The sequence below is a fragment of the Wickerhamiella sorbophila genome, assembly GCF_002251995.1.
Source record: "Wickerhamiella sorbophila strain DS02 chromosome Unknown contig3, whole genome shotgun sequence".
In the NCBI taxonomy this organism is placed as follows: Eukaryota; Fungi; Ascomycota; class Dipodascomycetes; order Dipodascales; family Trichomonascaceae; genus Wickerhamiella; species Wickerhamiella sorbophila.
In genome coordinates this window covers 1,770,238-1,794,883 of record NW_020194004.1, presented here as the reverse complement: position 1 = coordinate 1,794,883, position 24,646 = coordinate 1,770,238, and the positions used below count along the sequence as shown (strand labels likewise).

The window sequence follows — 24,646 nt, the reverse complement described above, 5'->3', positions numbered from 1 at the left end:
AGAATCGATTGATATCATAATAAATACTAAAAAGACAAAAGAGAAAAGTGCCTAGACCAGCCTGGCAGAGCGGTGACGGCTTAAAACTCTTCTACTAACTCTGAGTGATTGAACGGCAACTGCAGCATTGGGGCTTTTTTAGCCCACTCGAGAGCTGCCGAAACAATAGCATCCTCGGCCTCGCTCAAGCCCATCAGCTGAGGCCATGTCCACACTTTGGTTCCCTCAACGGCATTCAGCTGTTCCCTCAGCTCCTCGATGGGCTCGTCGACATTCTCCATATCAGGCCTTCCAACAAAGTTTATATCAATTAACCGGTCGTGGGTCTTTCTCACAATCACATTCAGATCTTGCTGTTGTTTTGCTGCCTGAGCGTCAGCGTAGCTTGTTGCATGATTCTCTGGGGTTAGCAAAGGTGACTCCTCAGGACTTCTTGCTTTGTCTCGCTTTCCTAAACACGAAGCACAAATACCCATACCTAAAACGCTGGTGCTCCAAACAGTACGAAACAGCGGCGGCTTTTTATATGGGCGGTTTGAACTGATAGAGGGTGTATGCTGACAAACTAGCCATGCTTCTGCCCGGAGATAAAATTGTTGCAGAACAGAGGCTTGGTCCAGGCATAATTGCACCGCCTCTAGAGGAGCCTAGAGTTGTTCTTGCGGGCGAGGATAGCTGGTCTGACAAGGTGGTATTCATAAACACAAACACTAAGCGGTATACTCCGGCGAATCGGGACTACGTAGTTGGGGTCATTTCGCAGCGATTAGCAGATGTGTACAGGGTCCGGCTCCAAGAGTACAGCAAGCCCGTCCGGCTTTCACATTTGGCATTTCAGGGAGCCACGAAAAAGAACAAGCCAAACCTTAATGCCGGAGACGTCGTCTATGGCCGCATCACTCATTGCGACAAAGACACAGAGGTTGAGATGGAGTGCGTGGATTCGTCTAGCGGTAAGGCGATGGGATTTGGGCAACTCAAAGAAGGAAGCATCATAAGTGTGGGTCTTGGCTACGCACGCAAACTTCTTTTTGACGGCCATCCTGTTTTGGACGCTATTGGAGCTAAGCATCAGTACGAACTGGCCATTGGTATGAACGGGCGCATCTGGGTAAAGGCAAACGACGATAAAACTACACTGGCTATCCGCAATTGGATCAAAGAAGCCGAAACCAAAGGAGCACAGGCTGTAAACCTTGTAAAGTAATTTAGCTATTTGTTCTGATCCCATTAAGTAATCTTTCACAAGCACCTTTTCGGCGAAAAAAAACCAAAAAAATGGCCACGAGAACGGCTCATAAACGGCTCACCAAGGAGTATTTGGCCATTGAATCGTCTCCCACTCCATTTATCGAGGCACACCCTAGTGACTCCAATATCCTCGAGTGGTACTATGTCATCACGGGTGCTCCAGACACTCCGTACGCCGGGGGTGAGTACATGGGCACTTTGCTGTTTCCTCCAGACTATCCGTTCCAGCCACCGTCTATTCGCATGATCACGCCGAGCGGTCGATTCAAACCCAACACCCGGCTCTGTCTTTCTATTAGTGATTTCCATCCTGACACGTGGAATCCGGGCTGGAGCGTCGCCACTATTCTTGTTGGCCTCTTGAGCTTTATGAACAGCGAGGAGGCTACAACTGGTAGTCTGATGAGCAGCGAAAGAGTTCGGAAAGACTACGCGGCCAAATCTGTTGCATGGAACCGCTCATTCCCAAAATTTTGCGAGGAATTCCCCCACCTTGTAGCTCGGGCCCGGACTCTTGAAGAAGCTAGCAACGGCACTGCCAGTGCTGCAGAAACATCATCAACGCCCGGAGCTGCCCAACCTTGTGTAACAACGCAGCCTGTGCATGCCACGCAGCGCATCCCGGATTCTCGTGGTCTAGGCGATGTTCAACCCCAATCACGATACTATTTATGGGCCGCAGTGGCCGTTTTTGTCGGAGCTGTTGTTTGGGTCTCTCATAATTAAAGGTATATATATATTTCGTATAGAAATACAGAGTTGACGAAGAATCAGCCGCTACGTTTTCTTGCGGCGTCTTCATTCATTGCGGCCAGAACAGCAGCACCAAACATTGATCCGTGTACCTGAGGAACAAATTCGATGCGCTGGCCAAGTGATTGCACATAGTACTCGACTGTCTGCCGTATAAATGGCTCGTTTATCACGCCACCAGTATATGCAACCACATAGTAGTCTGTGTGACGGAGGAAGGCGGTCAGGACTCCTGCAACAATCCTAGCTGCTCTATCAGCGATTGCTTGGACGACTCTGAAGTGAGCATGGTTTAGATCATGAAGCACAGCCCAGAAATCAATCGGCTTCCCCAGAGCTCGTTCAGCAATTCTCTCCAAGTACAACCCTCCAACCAAAGACTCCAATGGCTGGAAAGTCGAAACCTCGTCGTACTGGTTGGCTGAACGAAGATGGTAGAATGTGTCTCTGTCGTGCTCTCTGCCGAGCATGGATATTTCTGAGTTCACCACCACACCCTCCATAAAAAGATTGATGTTGATTCCGGTGCCCCAAGTCAGCGAAATATTGCAGTCAGACTCAAGAAATCGTTGAGCAATAAGTGCCGAGGCGCCATCCGTACACACAGAAACTACCTTACAGGCAGCATAGGCTTTCTCCAAATGGTGATTGAAAACACTCGCCAAGTCCATACCAACGTACAAACTGCTGAAACCTTTACCCATGGGCTGTATAATACCGTCTATCAGGGGGAAAGACCAGGTGAGGGCAACGTTTCCCTGCACGCCATATTCGCGCAGCTTTAGGACCACGAACTCAACGATATCCTGCTTTGCTGCAGAACTGAGAGCAATGGCTACAACAACGCTGGTAGATTGAGACTCCAAGTCTACCTCTGCGATACGAACCGTAGAGCCACCAACATCAACCACCCAATACACGCCAGTCTCTTGACCCGAGGGCGGGTAGGCAATTGTTTCAGGTATCATCCATGGTCCCTGGGGGCGTATGAGCAGATAATCTTCAAGATTTTCAGCAACCTGAATCGCTCGACACGGGTCTTGGGGGGGACTGAACTCTTGCACAATTCTGTCCATTTTGATCATTTTTCTGCATGGTCAGGTGAGAGGCAGCAGCTTGTTGAAGAGGCCAATTTGTAATTTTTTGGCGTGCATATCGAAGCTTTAATGCATATGAAACTATGGATGAGATCCCTACGTCAACTTAATTGCTTGAGCAATAATTGATATTCTGGGTAGGTGAGCCGGGTTTTGATGCCCTCGTACTTCCACAGCTTGACTTCCTTGGTCGAGGACGCCCCGGCCTTGTCTGCGAGCGATTCAATGGTCTCAGCATGGTCCCATCCCTGTTCCTCGGCAACTTCAGGAAGGTAAGTTGAGCTATAGCCACCAGGAAACTCGGCACGAAGACCATGGACCCCTATTTCCCAATCGGTGGGGGATTGGATGGGCTCTAGCGGACCCAGTAGAGTAACACAAACATCCAGGTTGGGCAGCTCTCTAGTAGAGATCGGGGGGAACCTCGGGTCCTCGAACGCAGCAGAGTCAGCAAAGTCACGCACCCCGCGCTCTAACTTGTGCGCTTTGAACGTTCCAATGCATCCCCGTAGCCGCCCGTTCAATTGCCAAGTGACAAAAAGAGGCGCCGAGCTAGGCAGTTCGCTGACTTCAGAACCACCCAATTCCCTTAGATCTATCCTTGAAACACCTTTTAATCGATGTTCAAGTTGATTAAACGCCAATAGGGCAAGCCCTCGATACTTTGCTTCTGCCATCTCAGGTAATGACAAATTCACCGCCGGCCGGCGCTTCGCCACTTTACATATGGTTTTGATCAGCCCTACTCTAAAAATCGCGCCCGGAAACCAGGTTGCCACAGTGGCTGCTGGATGCTTCTGGGGCGTTGAGCATATATTCCGCAAGCATTTCGGAAGCGGTAAGGGCTTGGTTGATGCCCGGGTTGGATACTGTGGAGGCGTTACCGAAAACCCCACCTACAAGGCAGTATGCACATCCTCTACCCAGCATGCTGAAGCCCTCCAGATTGAGTTTGATCCCAAAGTTGTTTCCTACGAAACTCTCATTGATTTCTTTTTCCGAATCCATGATCCCACCACGGCCAATCGGCAGGGTCCTGATGTAGGCACCCAGTACCGCAGTGCCATTTTCACTCACAGCGACGAACAGCAAAAGATTGCCGAGGCTGTGAAGGAAAAAATGGAAAAAACCTTCTGGGGCAACAAGATCGTCACCGACGTGCTGCCGATTTCCAATTGGTGGGATGCGGAGGATTACCACCAGAAGTACCTCAAGAACAACCCCGGTGGCTATGAATGCCCCACCCACTATCTGCGCAGCAAACCGGAAAACCGCCTATAATAGACTATAGCACTGGACTTTCAAGAATACGATTCAAGCCCACAAGGAAAACTATTATGTAATCGATTTTTTCAGGTATAATTTTTTTTTCCCAACTAAAATTTCAAAGACTTGATTCCTGCAAATCTTCACTCTCACTGGCACGTCCAATAAGTGGTTGATATGGCGTCAAAAAGAAAGAGAAGTAGCAACGGCGAGTCAGACACACCCTCGCTGTTGAAGGAGGACGATGGCCCGGCATTCGCTCGTCTGGATGCCCCTTTCCCTCGCGGGGGTGGTGCCGCAGCTACGCCATTGGATATCAAGCGAGCCAATGCAGAGGCTACTCGCGATGTGTACAATCAAATGAGCAAGTCTTCAGGCTCGAAAAGTAAAAAGTCCAAGAAGGCTGCCGCTCTTGCCGCCAGTAAATCAATGGAAATGGCTAAGCCCAAAATCGAGCCCCTGCTGTTCAACCGTATCAAAGTGGGTACCCTGCTCCTTGGCCAGGTGTCCGAGATCAAGCCCTTCGGTTTGGTTATTTCGCTTCCTTCAAATCTCGTTGGATTCGTCGAACTTGAGGAAGTAGAGGAAATCCAAGACGACCCTGCGACCTATTACAAGGAGGGACAATGGCTCCGGGCGGTGGTCACAGGCCTTGGTGAGGCCCCTCGAAAGCGCATTGAATTGAGCATTTCGCCAGATCTGGTTAACCAGACCATTGGCGAGGATGATTTCTTGATCCCGAGTGCTTCCATCCAAGCTACTGTAAAATCCTTGGAGGATCATGGTGCGATCCTGTCCCTTGGTGAGAACAGCAAGCTGTCTGCTTTCTTGCCCAACAAGCACCAGCTTGAACCTTTGAGTGCAGGTCAGATAGTCTTGACTTCTCTCGTAAAGGCCAAAAACAACCTGCTAACCGTTTCTACAAAACCCACGGCCCCGTTGGCTACCATCCACCAACAAGCTGCGCTTGTTCCTGGCAGTCTTGTGGAAGTTCTGGTTAGCGAGGTCTTATCCTCAGGATGCGTTTGCTCTATATTCGGTCATATCAACATTTCCGCCGATGTGATCCACTCTCAGTTGCATGTCGATCCACCTGTAGTGGGTGACAAGGTTAATGCTCGTATTGTTTTCAGCCATCCTTCGGACAACATTGGAGAGTCTGACAGAACCTTAGGGCTGTCTCTTCTCCCCAATATCGTTGAATTGCTCAAACCTGCAGACTCTAGCGCTTTTCTCTCTGGACAGATTCTTGATGCAGCCAAAGTGGTGGCCGTTGATCCCACAGTGGGCCTCTTTCTTGATATTGGGCTGGAACGCCCTGCTTTTGCACATATCTCCAGGTTGTCGGATGATCGGATCGAGGATCTGAGCGTGGAGTCTAGCTACAAAGTTGGTACCGTACACAAGGCCCGCATCCTCAGCTATTCATTGGCAGACGATATTTATTATCTTTCACTCGAGCCCAAGATCCTCAACCAGCGGTTCTTGCGTTTGGAACAAGTACCAGTTGGAGAAGTCATCGATGACGCCAAGGTGGAGCGCATCCTCCCCAAGGGCGCAGTGATTATCTCTCTTGGTGACGGGATTAGCGGGTTGGCATCAGAATTCCATCTGAGTGATATCAAGCTGTCTCAGCCTGAGCGTAAGTTTAAGCCCGGCCAAAAAGTGACCGTGAGAGTGCTTGCCGTCGACAAGGCCCACCATCGTATTAAGCTCACTGTCAAAAAGTCTTTAATCAACAGCGAGACACCAATTTTATCAGATCTTGCAGACATCAAAATTGGTGATACGTCTACTGGAACGCTCATCGCTTTCAGGGACAATGGTGCAATCGTAGAGTTTGGAGGTGATGTGAAAGGGTTTCTGCCACTCGGAGAGATGAGCGAGGCGACCATTTCTAACCCCAAGGAACATTTCCGTCTTGGGCAGAGCCTTACTGTTCGCATCTTGGATGTTGATTCATCTCGTAGCCGGCTCGTCCTTTCTTGCCGTAAGTTTACTGGCGGCAACACTTCTACAAGCACTCCTGGCGAGGTCTTGAGTGGGATTGTCTCTGAAAAAACAAAGGACTCTATCGTTTTGGAACTTGTTACTGGCGAAAAAGCCATTCTTGCTTTCACACAGTTGGTCGATGATTCTACAAAGGTTAAAAGTGAGTCTAAGAGAATTAAAGTTGGCTCAAAACTAGATGTGGTCATCCTCAGTCAATCTTCCAAGGGCACGGTAGTTTCGTTGAAGCCCTCCCTGGTCGAAGCCGCCACTGCGGGCTCTCTCGCCATGTCGCTGGATGATCTAGAGGTTGGCAAAAAGTACGCGGGCTTCGTCAGCGGCATCAACGAGGAAGTTGGTATTTTCGTTACGTTTGCGAACAAGCTTGTTGGGTTGGTTCCCAAGATTGAGGTCCAGCAACAGGTGCTCAGTGTGGGCCAGTCTGTTTCTCCCCGTGTACTGAAAATCGACAGGGATAATAACAGGTTTTTGCTTACTTTCAAAGAGACTCATTCAATTGGGGAAGAAGCTGTCAACGTTGCTCCTGGAACTGTTGTCACTGCTGTGATCAAAGCTATCAAGGAGACGCAACTAAATGTTCAGGTTGGTAATCGTCAGGGCCGCATTGACGTTTCACAGTTATTCGATGATATTAGCGAGATTGATGATGTGCGTAATCCGTTGTCCCAATTTTCCAAAGATCAAACCATCACGGCAAAGATTGTCGGCTCGCATGATGCTAGAACACATATGTTCCTACCGATTTCGCATCGCACAGGATCTCACGTTGTTTTGGAGCTTTCCGCCAAAAGCTCGATCGTGAATGGAACCACCAAGCCAATTACTGTGGAAGCACTGAATCGTGGTGATACATGCTTAGTTTTTATCAACAATATCACCGAGGACGCCGTTTGGGCTAACGTTACACCGAGCATCCGTACAAAGATTTCAATGTTGGATCTGACCAGCGATGAAGACAGCTTGAACAATATTTCGAACTCGTTTTCGGTGGGTCAAGCATTGGAGTGCAAGGTTGTCTCAAATACCCCCCAGTTGGTTCTGACTTGTCTCGACAATCAAGAAAGCAGCTTGGTTCTTGTTCATCGTGTTACACCAACTCGTTTGTTTGTACGTCTTTCAGGGTTCAGAAATGGTATCGTATCTGCTACAGAGTCCGGTGATACCTTTAAGCCCCTCGAAACCTTCAAAGAAGGAACCATTCTAAAAAGCAAAAAGATTGTTACCGACGATGATGGCAAAATTTGGGTTTCCCTTAGGGATACTCCCTCCCTAGAGGATTCTTCGGAAGTCAATGAGGGCGATTTGCTCCAGGGTTATATCAAGAACATTAGTGACGGTGGTGTCTTTATTGAACTTGCACGTAACGTGGTTGGTCGAGTCCAGATTTCTCAGCTCTCTGACTCTTACCTCAAGGATTGGAAAAAGCACTTTAAGATTGGCCAAATCGTGAAGGGCAAAGTCATCTCTAAAAAGAACGGTCGAATTGAACTTTCCCTGAAAGATAGCACTGTCAGCGGCAAAGCTATCAGCCAGCCGGGCCTGGATAGCCTAGAAGTTGGTTCTGTTACCGATGGTACCGTTAGAAAAGTGCAAGAGTATGGCGTTTTCATTACAATCGGCCAAACAGGACTTTCTGGGCTTTGCCACCGATCTGAGGTTGCAGACAGACCTATTGCAGATCTTAAGGCTATTTTCAGTGAAGGAGATAAAGTCAAGGTGAAAGTGCTGAATGTCGACTTGGATAAGCGCAAAGTTTCGTTAGGAATGAAGGCATCATATTTTGATGATGAGGACGAAGTTGATGCGCAAATGGCGGACACCGGAGACAGTGCGGATGAAGACATGGCAGACGTCCGCGACATCGACGACGATTCTGACGAGATCAACCTTGGTTCCGACGACGATTCCGATGAAGAGAGTGGAGATGATGACGCTAGTGACGAAGAAACTGAAGAACCTGGATTGAGTGTTGGTTTCGACTGGTCCGGGGATATCTTGAACCAGCAAGCACAGAGCGAAGACGAAAGCGAGAGCAGTGATGATGATGCACCCCGGCGAAAACGCAAGAAGGTCGAGTTTGTGGAAGATCAAACTGCCAAGCTAAACTCTCGTCTTCCTCAAAATTCCAAAGACTTTGAGCGCTTGTTGGTCTCTGAACCCAACAGCTCTGTGTTGTGGATGAACTACATGGCATTCCAGTTGCAGCTCAGTGAAATTGATACAGCGCGGCAGATCGCTCGCCGTGCTTTAAAAACAATTGCTCAGCGGGAAGAGGATGAGAAATTCAACATCTGGATTGCATTGTTGAACCTTGAAAACAGTTTCGGTACCCCTGAGACTGTCCAGGATGTGTTCCGTGAAGCTTGTCAGTATATGGATTCACGCTTGATTCACCTCCGAATGGCTGCAATTTACGCTGCGAGCGAGGATAAGCTAGAAGACGCTAAGCGTGTTTATAACGCCGCTTGCAAGCGCTTTGGATCTGAGGATGTCCAAGTTTGGGCTGAATATCTCCGCTTTTTATTCGCCAATAGAATTGCCGAGGAAGCGCGATCTGTTCTGGATCGGGCACTTCGTCAGCTTCCAAGGCGTGAGCATAAGGACATTTCACTACAAGTGGCCAAGCATGAATTCCAGGAAGGAGATGCGGAGCGTGGTCGCACACTGTTCGAAGGACTGGTGACAAGCTATCCTAAAAAGATTGATTTATGGAGTGTTTACATTGACCAGGAAACGAAGCATGACCCAACGAGCCGTAAGCTCATTGAGAATCTTTACGAGCGTGTGTTCGAGAGAAAGCTCTCGATGAAGCAGGCCAAGTTCTTCTTCAAGAAATGGCTTTCATTTGAAGTTGAACACGGTGATCAGCGTGGTGCCGATTATGTCAAGGCTAAGGCTGCGAAATTTGTGCAACAGGAAAATATATAATTACGGACGTAATGATTCAAAAGATTCCTCGTGACGGGTACATAGCCGGTGTAACTATTATATCTAACAAATCCCTAAGCCCAGGCAACCTACAGATGATAAACCCAGACCTGAGTACACTGAAACCGGGTGGTATGCTGATGGCATGCAATCTGCCTCCTAGCTTCGTGTATAATGGCCTGAGGCAGATATGCATGTCAGATGCAGATATACAGTTTCAAGTGAAACAGTTTTAACACAGCCTGCAGGACAGGCGGGCATCTGCAGATGCATATCTTCAAAAAATGAGGTTAGTTTTCATACACGACACTTAGTACGAGATAGAGAGGGTCCGCTTATTATAATCCGGTGTAAATATACCCAGTAATTCTCAAACCTGACACCCAACGTCGGTATGTAGCTAGATAAAAGCTCTCATGACTCCTCGAAGGGCATCATCCTTGATCACCTAATCCGCAGAAGCAGTACGGTTCCCCCCTCCCACCGTCGCTAGCAATCTTACAAAATCATTCGATATTTGTGATAGCTCATTTCTTTTGCAAAACGGAATAAGTACCACATATCTCTGAAATAACGGAGCCAAATTTTAACGACTTGCATATGGCGAAGTTCGTATCGTCTGATGACGGGAGTATGACGGGCTCTCCGATATCCAGAACCAAATCACGGGAAAGTCATGCCCAACCCTCGCCCCAGAAAGTTCAGGCAAAACCGCCGCATACGGTGAGTCGAAAGTCATCCGTTGCCGATTTGCTCTCGAGACTAACTGCCAGTACTGCCGCCTCGCGGTCTAAGAAGCGAGATAAAGGCGAGCCGCTCAGCCCGGGGGTGCAATACGGAGATACCCCTATTGTAGGAGGTTCGCGCTCTGTCTCGCTTCCAACGCCCAATTCGGCGGGCTCATCGCATTCATTTTTTCACAGGCTCACATTTGGGGGGACCATAGACACACCCTCTAAAAAGCCCGTTATTTCGAGGCCTATACCCACGCCAAGTCCCACGTCTGATGGACTCAAAGTTGCAAAAATCCGCAGTTCGAACCGAAGCCCTAGCAAAGGCTTACAGACACCGTCATCTATCCGAGCGGGCTCCCCTAACTCCCCTATATCACAGACCAAATCATGGCGGCCCAAAGTTAGCCCATCATCCCCAATGCAGCCCCCACAGCTCGTTGAATCTAGCTCGATGAGCTCTTCAAGATCATCTTCGTTCGATAAGCCCCGCCCAGCGCCGCAACGACCACGTAATGTATCAGGACGAAGCTCAGCTTTGGGCAGACCAAACAATCTTGCTATTGCTAGAAGCTCCAGCCGGCTCCGAAAAGCCTCCGGAGGAAATGCTGGCCCAAAGTCAAGTAATGCAAAAGCCAGCAAAAGTGGAGTAGAAAACGGAACCGAGCTACATGCTGGATGCAATGACAGAATACAGGCACTGGAAACCCAACTTCAACAGGAACGTGCCAAACGACTCGAGCTCGAAGCCCAGCAAAGGCCAACCAGTGAGGTATCGCCTAGAACTAGCGTGGTTGATCACACCAGTCTGAAAAAGGAATTGGAAGTTTTGAAAAATGAGCTTGATGCTTCTAATCTTGAAAAACAGCGGGCTGTTGAGAGATTAAGACAAAGTCTGTCAGAGCTCAACGACGCGTTCGAGGATGCAGACACATTGAGGGTGGCACGTAATAATCTTGAATGGCAAGTCAAAGGGCTGCAAGTGAGTCATAGGACACTTGAGCAGCAGTTGAAGATCAGCCAACGTGATACTCGAAAATGTCGTCGCTCGCTCTCTTCACTTGAAAATAAAGTCAAGGAGATCCAGATTCAGCTCGAGGAGAAAAAATTAGAAAACGATGAATTGAGTCAGACTATCGAGAGGATCATGAACGCAGCCCAGCATTATTGGCGTAATGTCCCAGATACCGCGAATCACCCTTCTCCAGTTTTGACGGAAAGCCCGCCGGGCTCACCTCCACATGACCCTGTTCACCCCGATCTTAGTCCTGATATAATCGAGCGTCAGAAAGGCAGCGAATCGAAACAACTTGAAACATGAAACAAGGAATGTTGTTTTACCCTATCGAACTGCAACTTCAATAAACGTCGCTTGAACATTCGTAAAGCATATGCAATTTGACGTATGTATCTAAGTATGTATATATTCTCCTTGTCCCTAAAAAAAAAAGAGCCGCCATTTCAGTAATGAGCAGAGTAGTGAGATCCTCCTGCATTATGCACTGCAGTCGCACCTGTGCGAACCCTCGCACCATTGACAAGCGCGTAGCTTTCTGCAAGCCATTCGTACCACATAGAAGAAGAAGATGTCAGTCTCCAGGCACTAAACTCTATTTCCGTTTCGTCGGAAACGGCGAGAGGAGTCATAAGCGGGAACCAAAAGGGAAACCAGGACACCAGCTCCGGAGACTTTGTGTCCTTTGTGTCAGGGTTTGTTGATAGTTCAATTCCAGGGTAAAGTTCCGCTTCAAAATAACCCGCAAACCCGTATACAGTATTTCGATTGCGCACACTGAAGCAGGGTTTAGCGTGTCGGTTGAATTTTTTGGGGAGATCTTTAGCTAAATTATCAGGATGGTGGAATTGCCAAAGAAGCTGGGGCTTGGCCAAGATCTGAACTTGTTGCATGTGTGTGACATATGGGGTCTGCAGTTTAGGTGCTTCACATGACACTGACTGCATTCCAGAACCAGATGAACCTCCAGCCCTGCCGATTGCTGCAATACCCCACTGAGGGACAGCAGCTTTCGCGGCCATATAAAGCAACGGTGCTGCGATCGGGGCAGCATATGCCGAATAACTTCGTGGAATCATAACACCGTTTGGCTCTAGAGTTGTTTTAACAGTCTCCAAGCATTCAGGACTTAATTCGTTATCCCCAACCGAGCCCAAGAGTTCAGAAACGACAAGGTGGATGCGATGAGGTGGTCGCCAATGCCGAATATCCTCGGCAATTACCTCGACAACATTTCCCCACTCGTTTGATTTGCGGTATTCCAGGTACACGGCCGCCCCTGGGTTCTTTTCCACGGCAAATACAAAGGGTTTTCGGCCGGCCCGAGAGCATACTTTAAGAACTCTATCCACAAGAGGCCCACGGCCGGCACCTACAACTAGTACCATGAGCTGCTTGATCCCGCGCAACTCATTTTCAATTGCTGCTTCAATAGCATATTCGTAATACTGATATTTGGATTCGTCACGCTCAAAAACCTCGTAGCAGGGGCTATCCAAGTCATCGCTTAAAGGTTGCAAAGGCAGCTGGAGTATATCAGCATAGCCCTCGCTGAAAACGTCCATAATTGAAGGTTCTGGCTGTTTGGATATAAGATGACGGAGGTATATCAAGCAAGCGTCCCCCACCGCATAGGGCATATCCTCAGGGGCCGAAGCTTGGGACGAAGGGATGTCTTTCAACAAGTAGAAAGGTCTCTTCTTCAAAAAATTGTAAACTAGGTGCTGTGTGTGTTTGGGGAGAACAGGGAAACCTTTAGGATTGGGGACGAAAGTTGACTGCGCCGACAAAATCAACATTGACAATGGTTCAGTAAACCATCTGTCGAGTAAGTGAGAAGGTAAGGCATTTTTAGGAACCTCGAGAGCGAGCGACAAGTTTTGTGGATAATCACATATCTTCCGTACAGTATCCCACACCTCCCATGTAGAGTAAAGATCAGCCGGCGGCTGGTTGTTGCGAAACTCCTCGCTGAAAGTAGTGTGGATGATGAGTCTCAACTGCGGAACCTCGCGAAGTAACGCGGCCACGCTTTGAGCATAGCGCGATAAATTTGTACGTCGTTTGGGTCCAGGAATAATAGCATACGGCAAGCCACAGAACTGCGCATACTGAAGCTCTTGTCGAAGGACCTGGTAAGAGACCTCGCACAACGCATCATATCGGGAATCGAGCTCGGCCCAAGGGGCAGCTAGGGCAATAGTATTCGATACATGTGGCCCTGGGTGAAAAAGTAAGTCTTCGGCTTTCAGAGGAGGCACCTTGATCGGAATAAGTGATGTGCCATAAGAGCCTGACAGCTTTGTGGAGGCTCCAGTCGAGGAAGACCTTTGATCATCGAGTCCAGGGGCGCAAAGATTGAGTATTTTGTGCTTGAACGACCTAGTTGTTATTTTTGCTGTTACCAGGTCGTATCCTTGCTCGATAGCTGTGTCTACAACAGACTTGTCGGCTGCACCGTGCTTTCCTGGTAAATTTATACCAACATACAGGGTTCGCTCTGTGCTCATATCATAGAATCCAAAAAGTTATCAGAAATAAGACTGGAATTTCAACCAAAGCAAAATCGTAGAGAAATCGAGCAGTCTTTTTACGCGTGGGGGTGGAGGCCGAGTGGTAGGGGATCTTCTCAATTGTTTATATTAACTAGGGATCTAGGGATCTTGTGACCATCGTCCCCAGCCCTGTACCTGCAGGTGGCGGTATGAAGTTTGCGCAATTTGGTGGTTACTTGCGATCAGCCGCTGTCAAATATAGTTAGGAGCCTGTTTATGAACAACAAAAATATGTAAGTAGGTTAATCTGAAACTTGCGTGGGCGTGGATATTCGCCCTAGTGTTGTCCGAGCCCTTCTTCATGCAGGGCTGGCAGGCGTAGGGCTACAGAAAATAGCGAAAAACGGAGGTTTTGAGCGTGTTGTTGACACAAGTTCAGGAAGAGGTTTTCACAGATACTCTCTGTGTTTATATGCTCGGGTTACGACTAGTTACTTCCAAACCGCTCGCCAATCGATTGTTCTTCGCATCAATTCACGAGAGGGGGTTCGCTCCCAACACCCCGCATCGACCCCCTTCGTGCCTTAAATGGACCCTCTACCCACCATCGCGATTGGGCCTGACAAATATTTCACAATATGTCCGCTAAATCAGTGGGACCGCGTCTACTGACGGTAGCTGAGCAAGGGCGTCTCACGGAGTTTCAAGACCATATCCACTACTCTGTTCGATACAGTGATGATCTGTTTGAGTATAGGCACGTAATCCTCCCCAAGAATATGCTCAAAGTCATCCCCAAAGACTACTTCAACACGGCGACAGGAACGCTGAGAATTCTACAGGAAGAGGAATGGCGTGGATTGGGTATCACACAGTCGTTGGGCTGGGAGCACTACGAAACTCACGCGCCAGAACCCCATATCCTTCTGTTCAAGCGCCCACGGCCTCTGGACAAGCCCGAGTAAAAAAGTCCGAAATCAACGAAAATAGCATCTCGCGGCACATCCCATAGGCATGTAATATTTATCAATCCTTTGCACTCATGTTGTCTATCCAGTCTAATTAATTAAAGTTTACCGTGCACCAGAGTCCACCGGTTTTCGGACTCACGGACTACGCCGTCATGCTCGAGTTTGATGAGGTACAGTTGGACACCCCTATCAGCTGCAGCGTAAAGCTTGGGGTGCTGCGACTCTCCGTAGATTATCTTTGTGATTTCCATGGAGTCCACGGCGCGGCCAAGTGATTGCATGGCCTCAACAACCTGTTGTTCACGTTCGAGTCGGTGCTCAATGTACTCCTTAATTTTAGCAGGCCCATCCTCCACAAGCTGGCCATGCCCTGGATATAGTCGACCCAACGATGGAATAGCAAGCATCCTTCTTAGGGAAGTGATGTATGCATGATAATCTTCGAAAACGGTTGTACCATGTCCCAAAACGTTGTCGGCGGTGAACAAGCACTTTTCCTTGGCAAGCCACAAACAGACATGGTCTCTCGCATGACCTGGGGTGTGTAAAACATCTAGCGAGACTCCAGCAGTATTGAGCACGTCTCCGTCTTTCAGCGGCGAATACTTGCGAGTCGGCTCGTCTTTCTCGGGGTTGAGCACTTTATACACAGCCGGCGAATAGTCCAAGCCTGCCAAGATACTTGGCACTCCCTTGACATGGTCTGGATGCCAATGTGTAACAACAATGGCTGAAAGCCGGAATTTCGTTGTCTTTAAATACTTGTGCAGCAGCGTGGCGTACGCATCAAGCCCTTCACCGGTATCAATCAAAATCCTTTCATTCTGAGATGGACAGCCAATCAGGTAAGTATTTGTACCCTGTAGACAAAACGGCCCCGGATTCTGACCTAGAATTCGCGTTACAAGTGGCGAAAGGACCGCAATGTTAGGCAAAGCCGGTAATGGAGTCGTCATGAGTCTGAATTACTTAGATAATATATCTTATCAGTGGTTGGGGCCCGAGGCCTACAAAAAATTGTGGGGCAATTGCCGAGACGTTGAAAGCATCAAGCCGGTGTTTCTTTACATCTTGAGTGGTTCGGAAAAACCTGGTTAGTTTAAATTTCTATGACTTCATTACTGATTTTTTTTGAGGCGGATCCATCTGTAGAATATCATTTCACACTTTCAATTGCAGATTCGCACGTGCAGCCCGCGGACTCCGAAAGATCCATACCCTCAGGCAACCGTTGGTTCCATACGTTTTGAGCCGCATCCTCGGAGACTTAAATATATGTGCTATCATTGTGCCAACTGTTCAACTTTTCCTTTGCGATATATATGCATATACATAAATCGAGTGGGCTCAAATAAGCTGATTGGCTAGAAGATCAAAAGTCTCAATGTAATTGTAGAAATATGGGAAGTTGGTGACAGGTCGGGTGTATGCACGCAGCAGAATCTCTCTTGAATCTCATCTAAAAGCTGCTAGCACCCCCAGACTCGAAGGGACCGTGGCAGGGTTCGCAGGCGTTCGATGAAGTCCCTTGAACTGCTCGGATCTTGTTCAAAGCTTCATATAAAAACCTAATAACAGTGTATTGTACAAGCTAATGTATTTTTTGAATGGTCTGTTGTTGTTTAGACAATAATCCACGTGGTCAGTGTGTAGATAGACAATTGTGCCACCTCGTGACATTCATGTGTCGTAACAAAAACAGGAAGCATTGCATTACTAGACAATCCAACTAGAGGGCCTTTAAGATATTTTATACCTCAAAATACTTCTTATTCTGCTGAATGCTGGTTTCGCTATTCAAGGTGAGCACAATAAACACCAGCGAATGGGAGTTACAAAACACGCTCTCATTTCGAAAGAGAAAATGGTGCAGTATAATTGAAACTCTGTGGTCTAGAAATACGTGGATTACCATATTTTATTAAAAAAACAAAAAAAAAAGCAAAAAAAACAAAAAAAAACAAAAAAAAAAACTCACCCTTTCAGCTCTAAAGATCCTGCAAGCATGTGACAAAGCCTCCATGCCCCGACGCATATCAGCTTCGCCGTCTACTCCAGAGTCGCAGCCGTTGCTGCAGGACTCTACAAATCTCAATGAAGCCAATGTGGAGACTCCAAATAACCGCTTCTCGTATTTCCGGTTTGTGTTGCTTCTCGTTCTTTTCTTTGCCATAGTTTGGTCGCTGATCCTACTGCTCGATATGTTTGTTTCGGTGGGCCTCGACTCACATCTAGGCTCGGGCTTTGAAAATCTCTATTTCTCGTTGATTTCAATTGCAAGTCTGACGCTTTCGATTCTTTTTTACAGAGTCCCCAGCCATATGGATGAAGTGTTTGGCAAAGTAACCGCTGGCCTCCTTGTTCTCGATATGGTAGTAATCCTTGCTGTTGAACATTTGAGGCGACAGTTAGGGCCCTTTACGCTGTGCCTGACTTTTGGGGGTGCAATTGTTTCAGTTTTGCTGGGTGCCTACTCAAACGAAGTGATTTATTGGAATAAACAAACCGCCAGGGATCAAGCAGTGGCCGAGAGCACATTGAGGCGAGGTGAGAGAAACACGTTCGGAGGCTTCCGCCAGTTCCTGCTTTCTTTTATTGATAGCAGTGCTCGCGCTATTCTCCTCCTGGTGGTGCTTGTTGCCTCAATTGGGCTCTATATTGACGGGTTCGATGGTCAACTGACCCCTCTGGGCGACCTTGTAACTGTTGGATCAGAACTCAATGGGCGGTTCTACGCACCTCGAGTTCATATCTCCTGCACTCCAGCTGGCAAAGATGGTCCAATTGTTATTGCTGAGGCCGGAGAGACCTCTGCAGAGGAGTTTTCTAACTGGATTCTCGCTGCTGAAAAAATTAAAGCAGTCTGCTACTGGGATCGTCCTGGGCATGGCTTCTCAGAGAATGTCCCAAGTCCAGCAAACATGGCCACCATTACGTCTTTCTTGAATGCCGCACTGGAGCAGGAATTGCCAGATTTCCGCAACGAGAGCATTGTTTTGGTAGCTCATGGTGTAGGTGGCCTGTATGCCCGAGTTTTCGCATCCCAACATCCTGAACAAATCACAGGAATAATGCTAGTTGATGCCCTCCATGAGGAGCAGTTTTACCGGAAACAATCCTGGTATTCTGGCCTGGGCCATTTTATCAAGGGTGTTTGGGACGCTTCTGGCGTCAACAAAGTAATCGGAGTCTTTTTTGGTCAGGACTCTCAAGATCGTATCTATGGTCTTTTCGAAGGACAGGAGACCCGTTTACAGCGCTCGTTGCTGCAAGAGCAAATCAGTGCCTCACGTAGAACCAAAGTGGATATCGACCTTGCAACTTCAAACCTTCCGCGTGATACGCCACTTTTGGTGGTCTCAGCCAAAGACCACAAAGACAAGCAATGGTTCCAGTACCAGAGGCGTCTTCTCAAGCTTACTGACGATGTTTTAGCCTGGAAGCTCCTTGAAGGGCCGCATGAGATTTGGCGAAATCGTCGGTCAGCGCGAGAATTGACCAAATTGTTGACCAATTTTGTTCGATATGGTACTGATCCGCCCCAGTTTGTGTAAATGGTTTAATATTTGATACTTATGCAAAGCTCACATTTTCTTTTATTAAAGTCTTTATTTTCTTCTTACTCCTAAGCCTACTGCTCAGTTGGCGGTGAAATGTTTTCATTCTCGTCCAAGTCGTTGTCAGTGTCGTCATCTTCCTCCTCCAAGTCGTAAACTAGACGGCAGTTAGGGCACTGAAATTGTGGATATGTTCGAACCAGAAGCGGCCGTATACACTTGTAATGCCAGCCATGTGTACATGCAGAAATAAATAGCGGCTGACCTGGTCGTACAGAGGTGAGACAAATTGTGCACTCCAGCAGGTTAGTATGGCCTAAGCGAGCCATCTCCTGGCGAACTTTATTCAATGACTGAACATTAAAGTCCGAAATTGTATGCTGCCAAGAGTAGTCGAGCTCAATGCGAACCTTAATACACTGGAACGCCTCTTCGTGGCCTCCACGAAAATTGATACCAAACTGAAGCACATCACCATTATCTAAGGGACAATCCTGAGACATTTTGTTTGCTGGAGATAGCCGAGTGTTGTTCAGAAATGTTCCCGAAGAAGATTGGATATCGCGGACATACCACTTTCCGTCTTTTAGAGCAATCTCAGCATGCAGCCGGCTCACAACTTTTGAACGGAATACAACTGGCTCGATTTTGGGTAAACCTTCGTGATAACTTTCGACACGGCCGACACGAAAGACGCTGTCTTTCGCCAGCCGGCGCTCGATAGGTTTGAAAAATCTTAGTGAAGTAGAAATACTGTGATCAATGACGGGGACAAATCTTATAGAGAATGGTTCACGCGCACTCCCTCTCTTCTTCACATGGATCGAACTGGAACATCCTTGCAGCGTATCTACCATTGTGTCGGAATGGGCCTCAGCTAGGTTGTTCGACCCACTATCAGAATCCGTCATGCGGTCGTTATGCGAGGACGTCTCATTGCCCATGAATGCATCATATTCAGGCTCTCTGCAGTCATTGAAGCTTTCTAGTGTAGCTGGATTCGCAGGTATACTTTGAATGGTATCCATGTCTTGGAGTTGGGGTTGTCCACAAGTAGAAATAGGTAGGCTTGGATGCAATATATTTAAAGGAATTTGTATATTTCGATCACTTAACTCGGATAATTACTCCAAAGTCCAGTTATGTGTGGGTGCGTATACGGCACAACAGGGATGAAGCAACGAGTTGAACAGAAACAAGGACGTCTGGCCGCTTAATCACAAAAACAACCTTATACAACCCCGACCCAGTACTTGCCATCTTTACCTTCCAGGTAATTGTTTACTAATTCATGCCTGTAAGCTTTCGGTTGCCTAGCTAGGCAAGACATATTATATAACCAGAATGGTCAAAGGGTTTTCCTTCTCTACACTGCTCGTCGAACCGAAGGAACGATATTAAGGAAAGGTATGTCAAGGATGACAGCAGGCCTTTGGCCTTTATTAAACCCAGCTCGTTTGATTGCATTTATGATAAAAACGTTCAACTGAGATATACTAACTAGTGTCTTCCAAAAAGAGTCATCTTCTTCTTTAAATATTATGTACATAAAAAACTTTTCTACTTTTTAGAAGCACCAGATCTGAAGTGGATGATATCACCGTCTTCAACAACGTAGTCCTTTCCCTTGGAAAGAAGTTTACCAGCTCGTTTGATTTGGGCCTCGTCTGCTGAGTACTTGACCAAGTCGTTCAGTTTCGTAACGTTAGCAACGATAAATGTTTTTTCAAGATCCGTGTGGATCGCTCCAGCTGCTTGTGGCGCTGTAGTTCCGACACGAATGGTCCATTCTCTAACCTCATCTGTGCCGGCTGTGAAAAAGCTATGCAATCCAAGTTCTGATCGCATCGCGCTTATCGCAGCCGGAATTGCACTCGGAATATCTCCTAGTTCCTCATTTTCCTTTAGGATTTCTTCTGGAGACATCAATGACCTTCTATGCTCGAAGTTCACACTTAAAGGAATCACTTTGTCGCCTGGCGAGTGGGTTTTAACCCACTCTACCAGATCGTTAACAGCCGACTCGCTGTCGCCAAAACAGTAATCTTCTTCGGAAATGTTAGCAATAAACACGTTTGGCTTTGTGGTTATCAGAGAAAGAGTACGCAAATGCCCAAGTTGCAAATCTGTCCAATTATCCTTAGTAGCAGCTCTCTTCCCACTTTCGAGAATCTCCATGACTTCTTCAGCCGTGCTCAAAAATTCTTTTTTTTCCTTAAGATTCATAGGGTTTTTCAATGCTTTAACTGTTGTGTCAATTGCACTTTGCACAAACTCCATGTCCTTTAGTACAAGCTCGTCGTGAATGATCTGAGCGTCTCGAACAGGATCGACTGATTTCTCAATATGAACAATATCGCTATCGTCAAATGCACGCACCATTTGAAACAACCCATCCGTAGCACGAATATGGCTCAAAAAAGCATTGCCTAGTCCAGAACCCTGGGAGGCACCCTTCACAAGACCTGCAATATCAACCAACTGAAGAGTGGCTGGTACAACAGAACGAGGATTATACAAATTTTTCAAGGTCAAAAGTCGCTCGGATGGGACGACTACTACCGATTCTTCTGGTTCAATAGTTGCAAACGGATAATTGGCAGGATTTCCGAGCGCGGTTTTGCTAACTGCCTGGAAAAATGTTGACTTTCCTACATTGGCTAGCCCTACAATTCCTGCAGAAAGGTTTGTTTTTGCACGTCCGATTATTTGTCGGGACATGGATAAGGATTTCGACGGCCGGTTGTGAGCTGCACTTCGCTCTATAATCAATATCTTTTTTCAGAGTGAAATTTTAGAAATCAGTTACCCGGAAGTATGGCGTCGAAAATCGTGGATGACATTCATGGGTCCGGACACCTTCGGTTTAGTATGGTTTCAGGGCAATTGAACGCCTCACTGTTTGCTATTGTAACTAAGGTCGCCATCTAACCTCAAGCTTTCGAACTTACACCTCAGAGTTGCAAGCGCTCGCTCACGGGCTTTGAAAACCGTCCAACTCCTTGCTGAACCTTTGAAGTTCGGAGACTACTCACACTGTATCTATCAACGTAGTGTTTCGATCCGTCTATATATTAAACTTGCAATGCCTAGAGTTTTGATCAGCATACGCTTAGGAAAGTAGTGGTAGAGCTTATCATCTATACGTAGCTACGCAGCTAGTCTTCAACGTTTTGGTATGGATGAAAATGTGCGTATGGTCAATTGATCAAGATCACTGGTGCTGAATTATTGCCCGACTTTTGGCTAGTATATCTGTTATAGATTGATTCATGTTTTGTTCAGCTTTGAATGGATGGGTAATCAGTTTGGTAGGCCAACCCCGGCATACCGCACCGTATCATAAATATTACAGATATATAGCAGAAAGTGGAAATGAAAATATCACCAAATTAACAGTCTAATCAGAATTTTTATTTTAAAGCACTAAACAGCCGCTGGCACCTACCAGCGATTACTTAGCGACTCGGCTTTGAGCCTATACACCATCTGCTGCCTCGGCTTTTTGCCTTTTCGCCAGGAATTATGTGACTCGGCTTTTTGCCTTTGCGCCAGGAATTATATGACTCGGCTTTTAAACATGAAATATAAAAAATTAACTGCAGCACCTTCTGTTCTCACATGGTCTCCCACTGTAATACTTGGTAAGGCTCTCAGATGGTTCAATAGGACTGATCGGACGGGAAGTCTTGCTTTCATCTGGATATGGCCGCAGCCGTATATTTCTAGTACAAGAGCGTTATATCAGAACATAGTATGCACTTGTCAAATACTTTGATTCCAGCCGAAAAACAAATTCATCGATAACCACAACCTGCATCTGAAACAAACCAAAGAGCTGTTTGATCTGCACTAATAGTGCTCGATGCGCACCAGAGCTCATATAGGGACTGGTTCTCCGAAGTAAACGAACGCGGGGGAAACGAGTTTTCACAATCCAGTGTTTAGCAGATTGGACATTGACATCCTTGCATCAAATATTCTATATCGTGTGATTGACATTTTAGTAGCCTTGTGGTTGAACTTAAGCCAATCATCGATTGGACGCAGCGAATCTTTACAAAAAAAAGCCCCCCTTCCCCAGCTGGTGATTTTGTCGAATAGAGATACCACCGGTTTTCGTCTTGCTGACGCATGTGCTCTGCGGAGTCGGAAGAAGTAGAAAAAGATTTGGATACTTTTTTGCTGGGCTGTAGGCATATCCCGTCCAAAGTGGCCAACTGCAGCAATTTTAAAGCCGGCTGTCAAGCCCGTTTGAAAAGAAAAGATGTTGGTGCAATCAAAACAGCCCTGACTCTTGCTTCCAATCTATGCAACCCTGTTTGCAGAGAGCTAGTGCGGGAGCTTCTAAAGTCTCCAGATATGAACGGTTTGTTGTTCAACAAGGATGATCGTGTATTAGATCTGAGTATTGTGCTCGCTCGCCAGCTACCCACCGCATTAGTCTCCAGGAAACATATTATCCAGGCAGACGTTTATGCTAGGTACAGAAAACCACAGCCTGATAAGTCTCGTTTGCTACTATACTATCTTCAATTCACAGATGATAGGGATATGGAAGAAGAAATCTTGCGGTTCCGATCCAAAGCTCTCGGTTTAGGTCTGAGGAGCCTTGCATTACTACCAAAATCTGCAATCACTGATCCTGATCAACTAGATATTCATCTAGCAAAAGCGAATAATTTGATGCTTGAGAAGCTCGCAATTTCACTAGATGTTTCTATTCAAGATTTATCATTCCGCTACGCACAGATCAAGCTTGATCCGGTTTCAGGTTTCTCGAAGCAACACATTTCAAATACTGGTGTTTTTTTATCTGTCGAAGACTACATTGATACGCAGAACAGATCATGGGTTGACGGTACGTATTCAGCTGCTTCAAAGCAAGTTGCTCGTATGAACGTCAAGTTGGAAACCGGAACCTACAGGTATGGCGCACCCGCTACTTTCAAAGCAGTGGAGTTTGTGATACCATCAATAGAATCCACAGAGTCTAAACTGGTGATTTACGAAGTCAGCATTGATCCAGATGATCTTTCAGATGGTGGAAAGCTGGAGTTCTCGAGACTTGCGCCTGGTGATGGAGTTTTTTTGGTCGATAAAAGCAGTATCTGGTTCGCTCAAATTGTGTCGGTGGAGCCTTTTATCGTCAGATCAATTGAAAAGAAAGCAGAAAGCATCATGATTCCTGATAATCGAAGACTTTGGCGGTCGAAAATATCAGTTAAGCAGGACTGGCCGGAATTCTTAATTAAGCCGCTTTTGGGTTGGCGATATGATCCCGAGTCTGCTTCAACCTGTTTGGAATTTGTTCAAAAGAACAATCTTGCTGTGGTAGCAATTCCGCCGGGTGGAGACTTTCCGTTGCTAGACTGGGATCAATTCGACCGTACTCTTTTGGTTAGCTCTCGACCTCAGCACGCAGATTTCAAGGGAAATGTTTACAGAGGACAAAGAATGCTGCCTAGACTTGATGAGCTGCTAAAAAAAGTGGGTGATCTGGCTGCCGAAAACAACATGAGTGCTTTTTTCAAGAATGATTGTCCCTCTGCCCAGCTCATTGGCCGCAGGTTAAACCTGCTGGAAAATGAACTATTCACGGAAATTGCTTGGTTATCTCCCTTGAAAGTGCTGGATGAAATTCAACATGAGAATTATTTATTGAAAACTGCTGATGTGGTGGTGTGGCCAAAACCGATCCATGGACACTTCAAAACAATAGTAATTGATCGCGCACATATGTGGTCTGAGCTCGAGACAGCACACGTGATCAATGATGTCTTGGAAAAGCTAGTGCTGATTGGTGAAGCATCTCCAATTCCTAGCTTATTCTCACGTATGGTCCTATACGGTGTCCATTTCTGTGAAGGTCCGCTTGACGTCTCGCCATCAGTTGCCGAACTGTACCGTGACTGGTACCCCACACTAACTCCTACGGGGGACGATAATCTGCCGGGCTTTGCATCAGCTGTGCAACGGGTCCATGTGGATGGGTACGGAACAATTGCATACAACGAGCAACACGTCGGCACAGCCGAATATGCAGTGCTGCTGTATCAATACCTCAGTCTGCTGGGTTATCCACGAGAGAAAATCACACTGATAGCAGAGACTTCTGGCCAGAAAGACCTAATTAACGAAATTTCGCTAGCGCGGGGATGCGGGGATGCGCCATTCTCAGGCCCCCCCAGAATTTTCTCGTCTGCAAGCGATGCCCAGATCGACGCAGGCGACGTCATTGTGTACGCATCAGTCTGGAGCGACCAGGGTCCGGATGAAATAAGTGCTGTGTACGGTAAAAAGGGAGCGTTTTTTTTAATTCCACATGATACTCCTACTAGCCTTCAAGTGGTTGTAGGTGAATTGTACGATCGTATTGTGGAAAATCGCGCCCCAACGCCTCTGGTTGGCCTGCGACATTTGGCAGACTATGTGCAGGAGATGAAAAGAAGGAGGCTAACCTGGTTATCTGGGAAATGAGCTACCTAAGATGTATATTAGTGTGATTTTAACTGTTTATGGTTTGTTATTTTTGCCAGATTTTTATTTCCATGCCACATAATGACCATCGC

General features: G+C 47.0%; 15 protein-coding genes across 15 annotated transcripts; 8 read left to right on the top strand and 7 right to left on the bottom strand.

The window, feature by feature from the left end:
• Nucleotides 1-80: 80 nt before the first annotated feature.
• Nucleotides 81-476, bottom strand: B9G98_02922 (hypothetical protein; the record flags this gene model as incomplete). Its single annotated transcript, XM_024809479.1, has 1 exon — nucleotides 81-476. The coding sequence occupies one exon, from the start codon at nucleotides 474-476 to the stop codon at nucleotides 81-83; it is 396 nt and encodes a 131-aa protein (XP_024665247.1).
• Nucleotides 477-571: 95 nt separating this feature from the next.
• On the top strand, nucleotides 572-1,207 carry B9G98_02921 (Exosome complex component RRP40; the record flags this gene model as incomplete). The annotated part of the gene is made up of 1 exon (XM_024809478.1): nucleotides 572-1,207. One exon carries the CDS (start codon nucleotides 572-574, stop codon nucleotides 1,205-1,207), a length of 636 nt encoding a protein of 211 aa, XP_024665246.1.
• Nucleotides 1,208-1,278: 71 nt separating this feature from the next.
• Nucleotides 1,279-1,977, top strand: B9G98_02920 (Ubiquitin-conjugating enzyme E2 6; the record flags this gene model as incomplete). The annotated part of the gene is made up of 1 exon (XM_024809477.1): nucleotides 1,279-1,977. The coding sequence occupies one exon, from the start codon at nucleotides 1,279-1,281 to the stop codon at nucleotides 1,975-1,977; it is 699 nt and encodes a 232-aa protein (XP_024665245.1).
• Nucleotides 1,978-2,021: 44 nt separating this feature from the next.
• Nucleotides 2,022-3,080, bottom strand: B9G98_02919 (Hexokinase-1; the record flags this gene model as incomplete). Its single annotated transcript, XM_024809476.1, has 1 exon — nucleotides 2,022-3,080. One exon carries the CDS (start codon nucleotides 3,078-3,080, stop codon nucleotides 2,022-2,024), a length of 1,059 nt encoding a protein of 352 aa, XP_024665244.1.
• A 122-nt stretch (nucleotides 3,081-3,202) lies between these two features.
• B9G98_02918 (hypothetical protein) lies at nucleotides 3,203-3,778 on the bottom strand (the record flags this gene model as incomplete). Its single annotated transcript, XM_024809475.1, has 1 exon — nucleotides 3,203-3,778. One exon carries the CDS (start codon nucleotides 3,776-3,778, stop codon nucleotides 3,203-3,205), a length of 576 nt encoding a protein of 191 aa, XP_024665243.1.
• Nucleotides 3,779-3,827: 49 nt separating this feature from the next.
• On the top strand, nucleotides 3,828-4,382 carry B9G98_02917 (putative peptide methionine sulfoxide reductase; the record flags this gene model as incomplete). Its single annotated transcript, XM_024809474.1, has 1 exon — nucleotides 3,828-4,382. One exon carries the CDS (start codon nucleotides 3,828-3,830, stop codon nucleotides 4,380-4,382), a length of 555 nt encoding a protein of 184 aa, XP_024665242.1.
• A 162-nt stretch (nucleotides 4,383-4,544) lies between these two features.
• Nucleotides 4,545-9,305, top strand: B9G98_02916 (rRNA biogenesis protein rrp5; the record flags this gene model as incomplete). Its single annotated transcript, XM_024809473.1, has 1 exon — nucleotides 4,545-9,305. One exon carries the CDS (start codon nucleotides 4,545-4,547, stop codon nucleotides 9,303-9,305), a length of 4,761 nt encoding a protein of 1,586 aa, XP_024665241.1.
• Nucleotides 9,306-9,905: 600 nt separating this feature from the next.
• On the top strand, nucleotides 9,906-11,357 carry B9G98_02915 (hypothetical protein; the record flags this gene model as incomplete). The annotated part of the gene is made up of 2 exons (XM_024809472.1): nucleotides 9,906-9,936; nucleotides 10,006-11,357. 2 exons carry the CDS (start codon nucleotides 9,906-9,908, stop codon nucleotides 11,355-11,357), a joined length of 1,383 nt encoding a protein of 460 aa, XP_024665240.1.
• Nucleotides 11,358-11,497: 140 nt separating this feature from the next.
• On the bottom strand, nucleotides 11,498-13,561 carry B9G98_02914 (Protein arginine N-methyltransferase skb1; the record flags this gene model as incomplete). The annotated part of the gene is made up of 1 exon (XM_024809471.1): nucleotides 11,498-13,561. The coding sequence occupies one exon, from the start codon at nucleotides 13,559-13,561 to the stop codon at nucleotides 11,498-11,500; it is 2,064 nt and encodes a 687-aa protein (XP_024665239.1).
• Nucleotides 13,562-14,184: 623 nt separating this feature from the next.
• B9G98_02913 (Cyclin-dependent kinases regulatory subunit) lies at nucleotides 14,185-14,511 on the top strand (the record flags this gene model as incomplete). Its single annotated transcript, XM_024809470.1, has 1 exon — nucleotides 14,185-14,511. The coding sequence occupies one exon, from the start codon at nucleotides 14,185-14,187 to the stop codon at nucleotides 14,509-14,511; it is 327 nt and encodes a 108-aa protein (XP_024665238.1).
• Nucleotides 14,512-14,612: 101 nt separating this feature from the next.
• B9G98_02912 (Endoribonuclease LACTB2) lies at nucleotides 14,613-15,473 on the bottom strand (the record flags this gene model as incomplete). The annotated part of the gene is made up of 1 exon (XM_024809469.1): nucleotides 14,613-15,473. One exon carries the CDS (start codon nucleotides 15,471-15,473, stop codon nucleotides 14,613-14,615), a length of 861 nt encoding a protein of 286 aa, XP_024665237.1.
• A 1,065-nt stretch (nucleotides 15,474-16,538) lies between these two features.
• B9G98_02911 (Uncharacterized protein C23C11.06c) lies at nucleotides 16,539-18,071 on the top strand (the record flags this gene model as incomplete). The annotated part of the gene is made up of 1 exon (XM_024809468.1): nucleotides 16,539-18,071. One exon carries the CDS (start codon nucleotides 16,539-16,541, stop codon nucleotides 18,069-18,071), a length of 1,533 nt encoding a protein of 510 aa, XP_024665236.1.
• Nucleotides 18,072-18,148: 77 nt separating this feature from the next.
• On the bottom strand, nucleotides 18,149-19,102 carry B9G98_02910 (E3 ubiquitin-protein ligase DMA2; the record flags this gene model as incomplete). The annotated part of the gene is made up of 1 exon (XM_024809467.1): nucleotides 18,149-19,102. The coding sequence occupies one exon, from the start codon at nucleotides 19,100-19,102 to the stop codon at nucleotides 18,149-18,151; it is 954 nt and encodes a 317-aa protein (XP_024665235.1).
• A 532-nt stretch (nucleotides 19,103-19,634) lies between these two features.
• On the bottom strand, nucleotides 19,635-20,795 carry B9G98_02909 (Obg-like ATPase 1; the record flags this gene model as incomplete). The annotated part of the gene is made up of 1 exon (XM_024809466.1): nucleotides 19,635-20,795. One exon carries the CDS (start codon nucleotides 20,793-20,795, stop codon nucleotides 19,635-19,637), a length of 1,161 nt encoding a protein of 386 aa, XP_024665234.1.
• Nucleotides 20,796-22,208: 1,413 nt separating this feature from the next.
• Nucleotides 22,209-24,554, top strand: B9G98_02908 (hypothetical protein; the record flags this gene model as incomplete). The annotated part of the gene is made up of 1 exon (XM_024809465.1): nucleotides 22,209-24,554. The coding sequence occupies one exon, from the start codon at nucleotides 22,209-22,211 to the stop codon at nucleotides 24,552-24,554; it is 2,346 nt and encodes a 781-aa protein (XP_024665233.1).
• Between the last annotated feature and the right edge of the window lie 92 nt (nucleotides 24,555-24,646).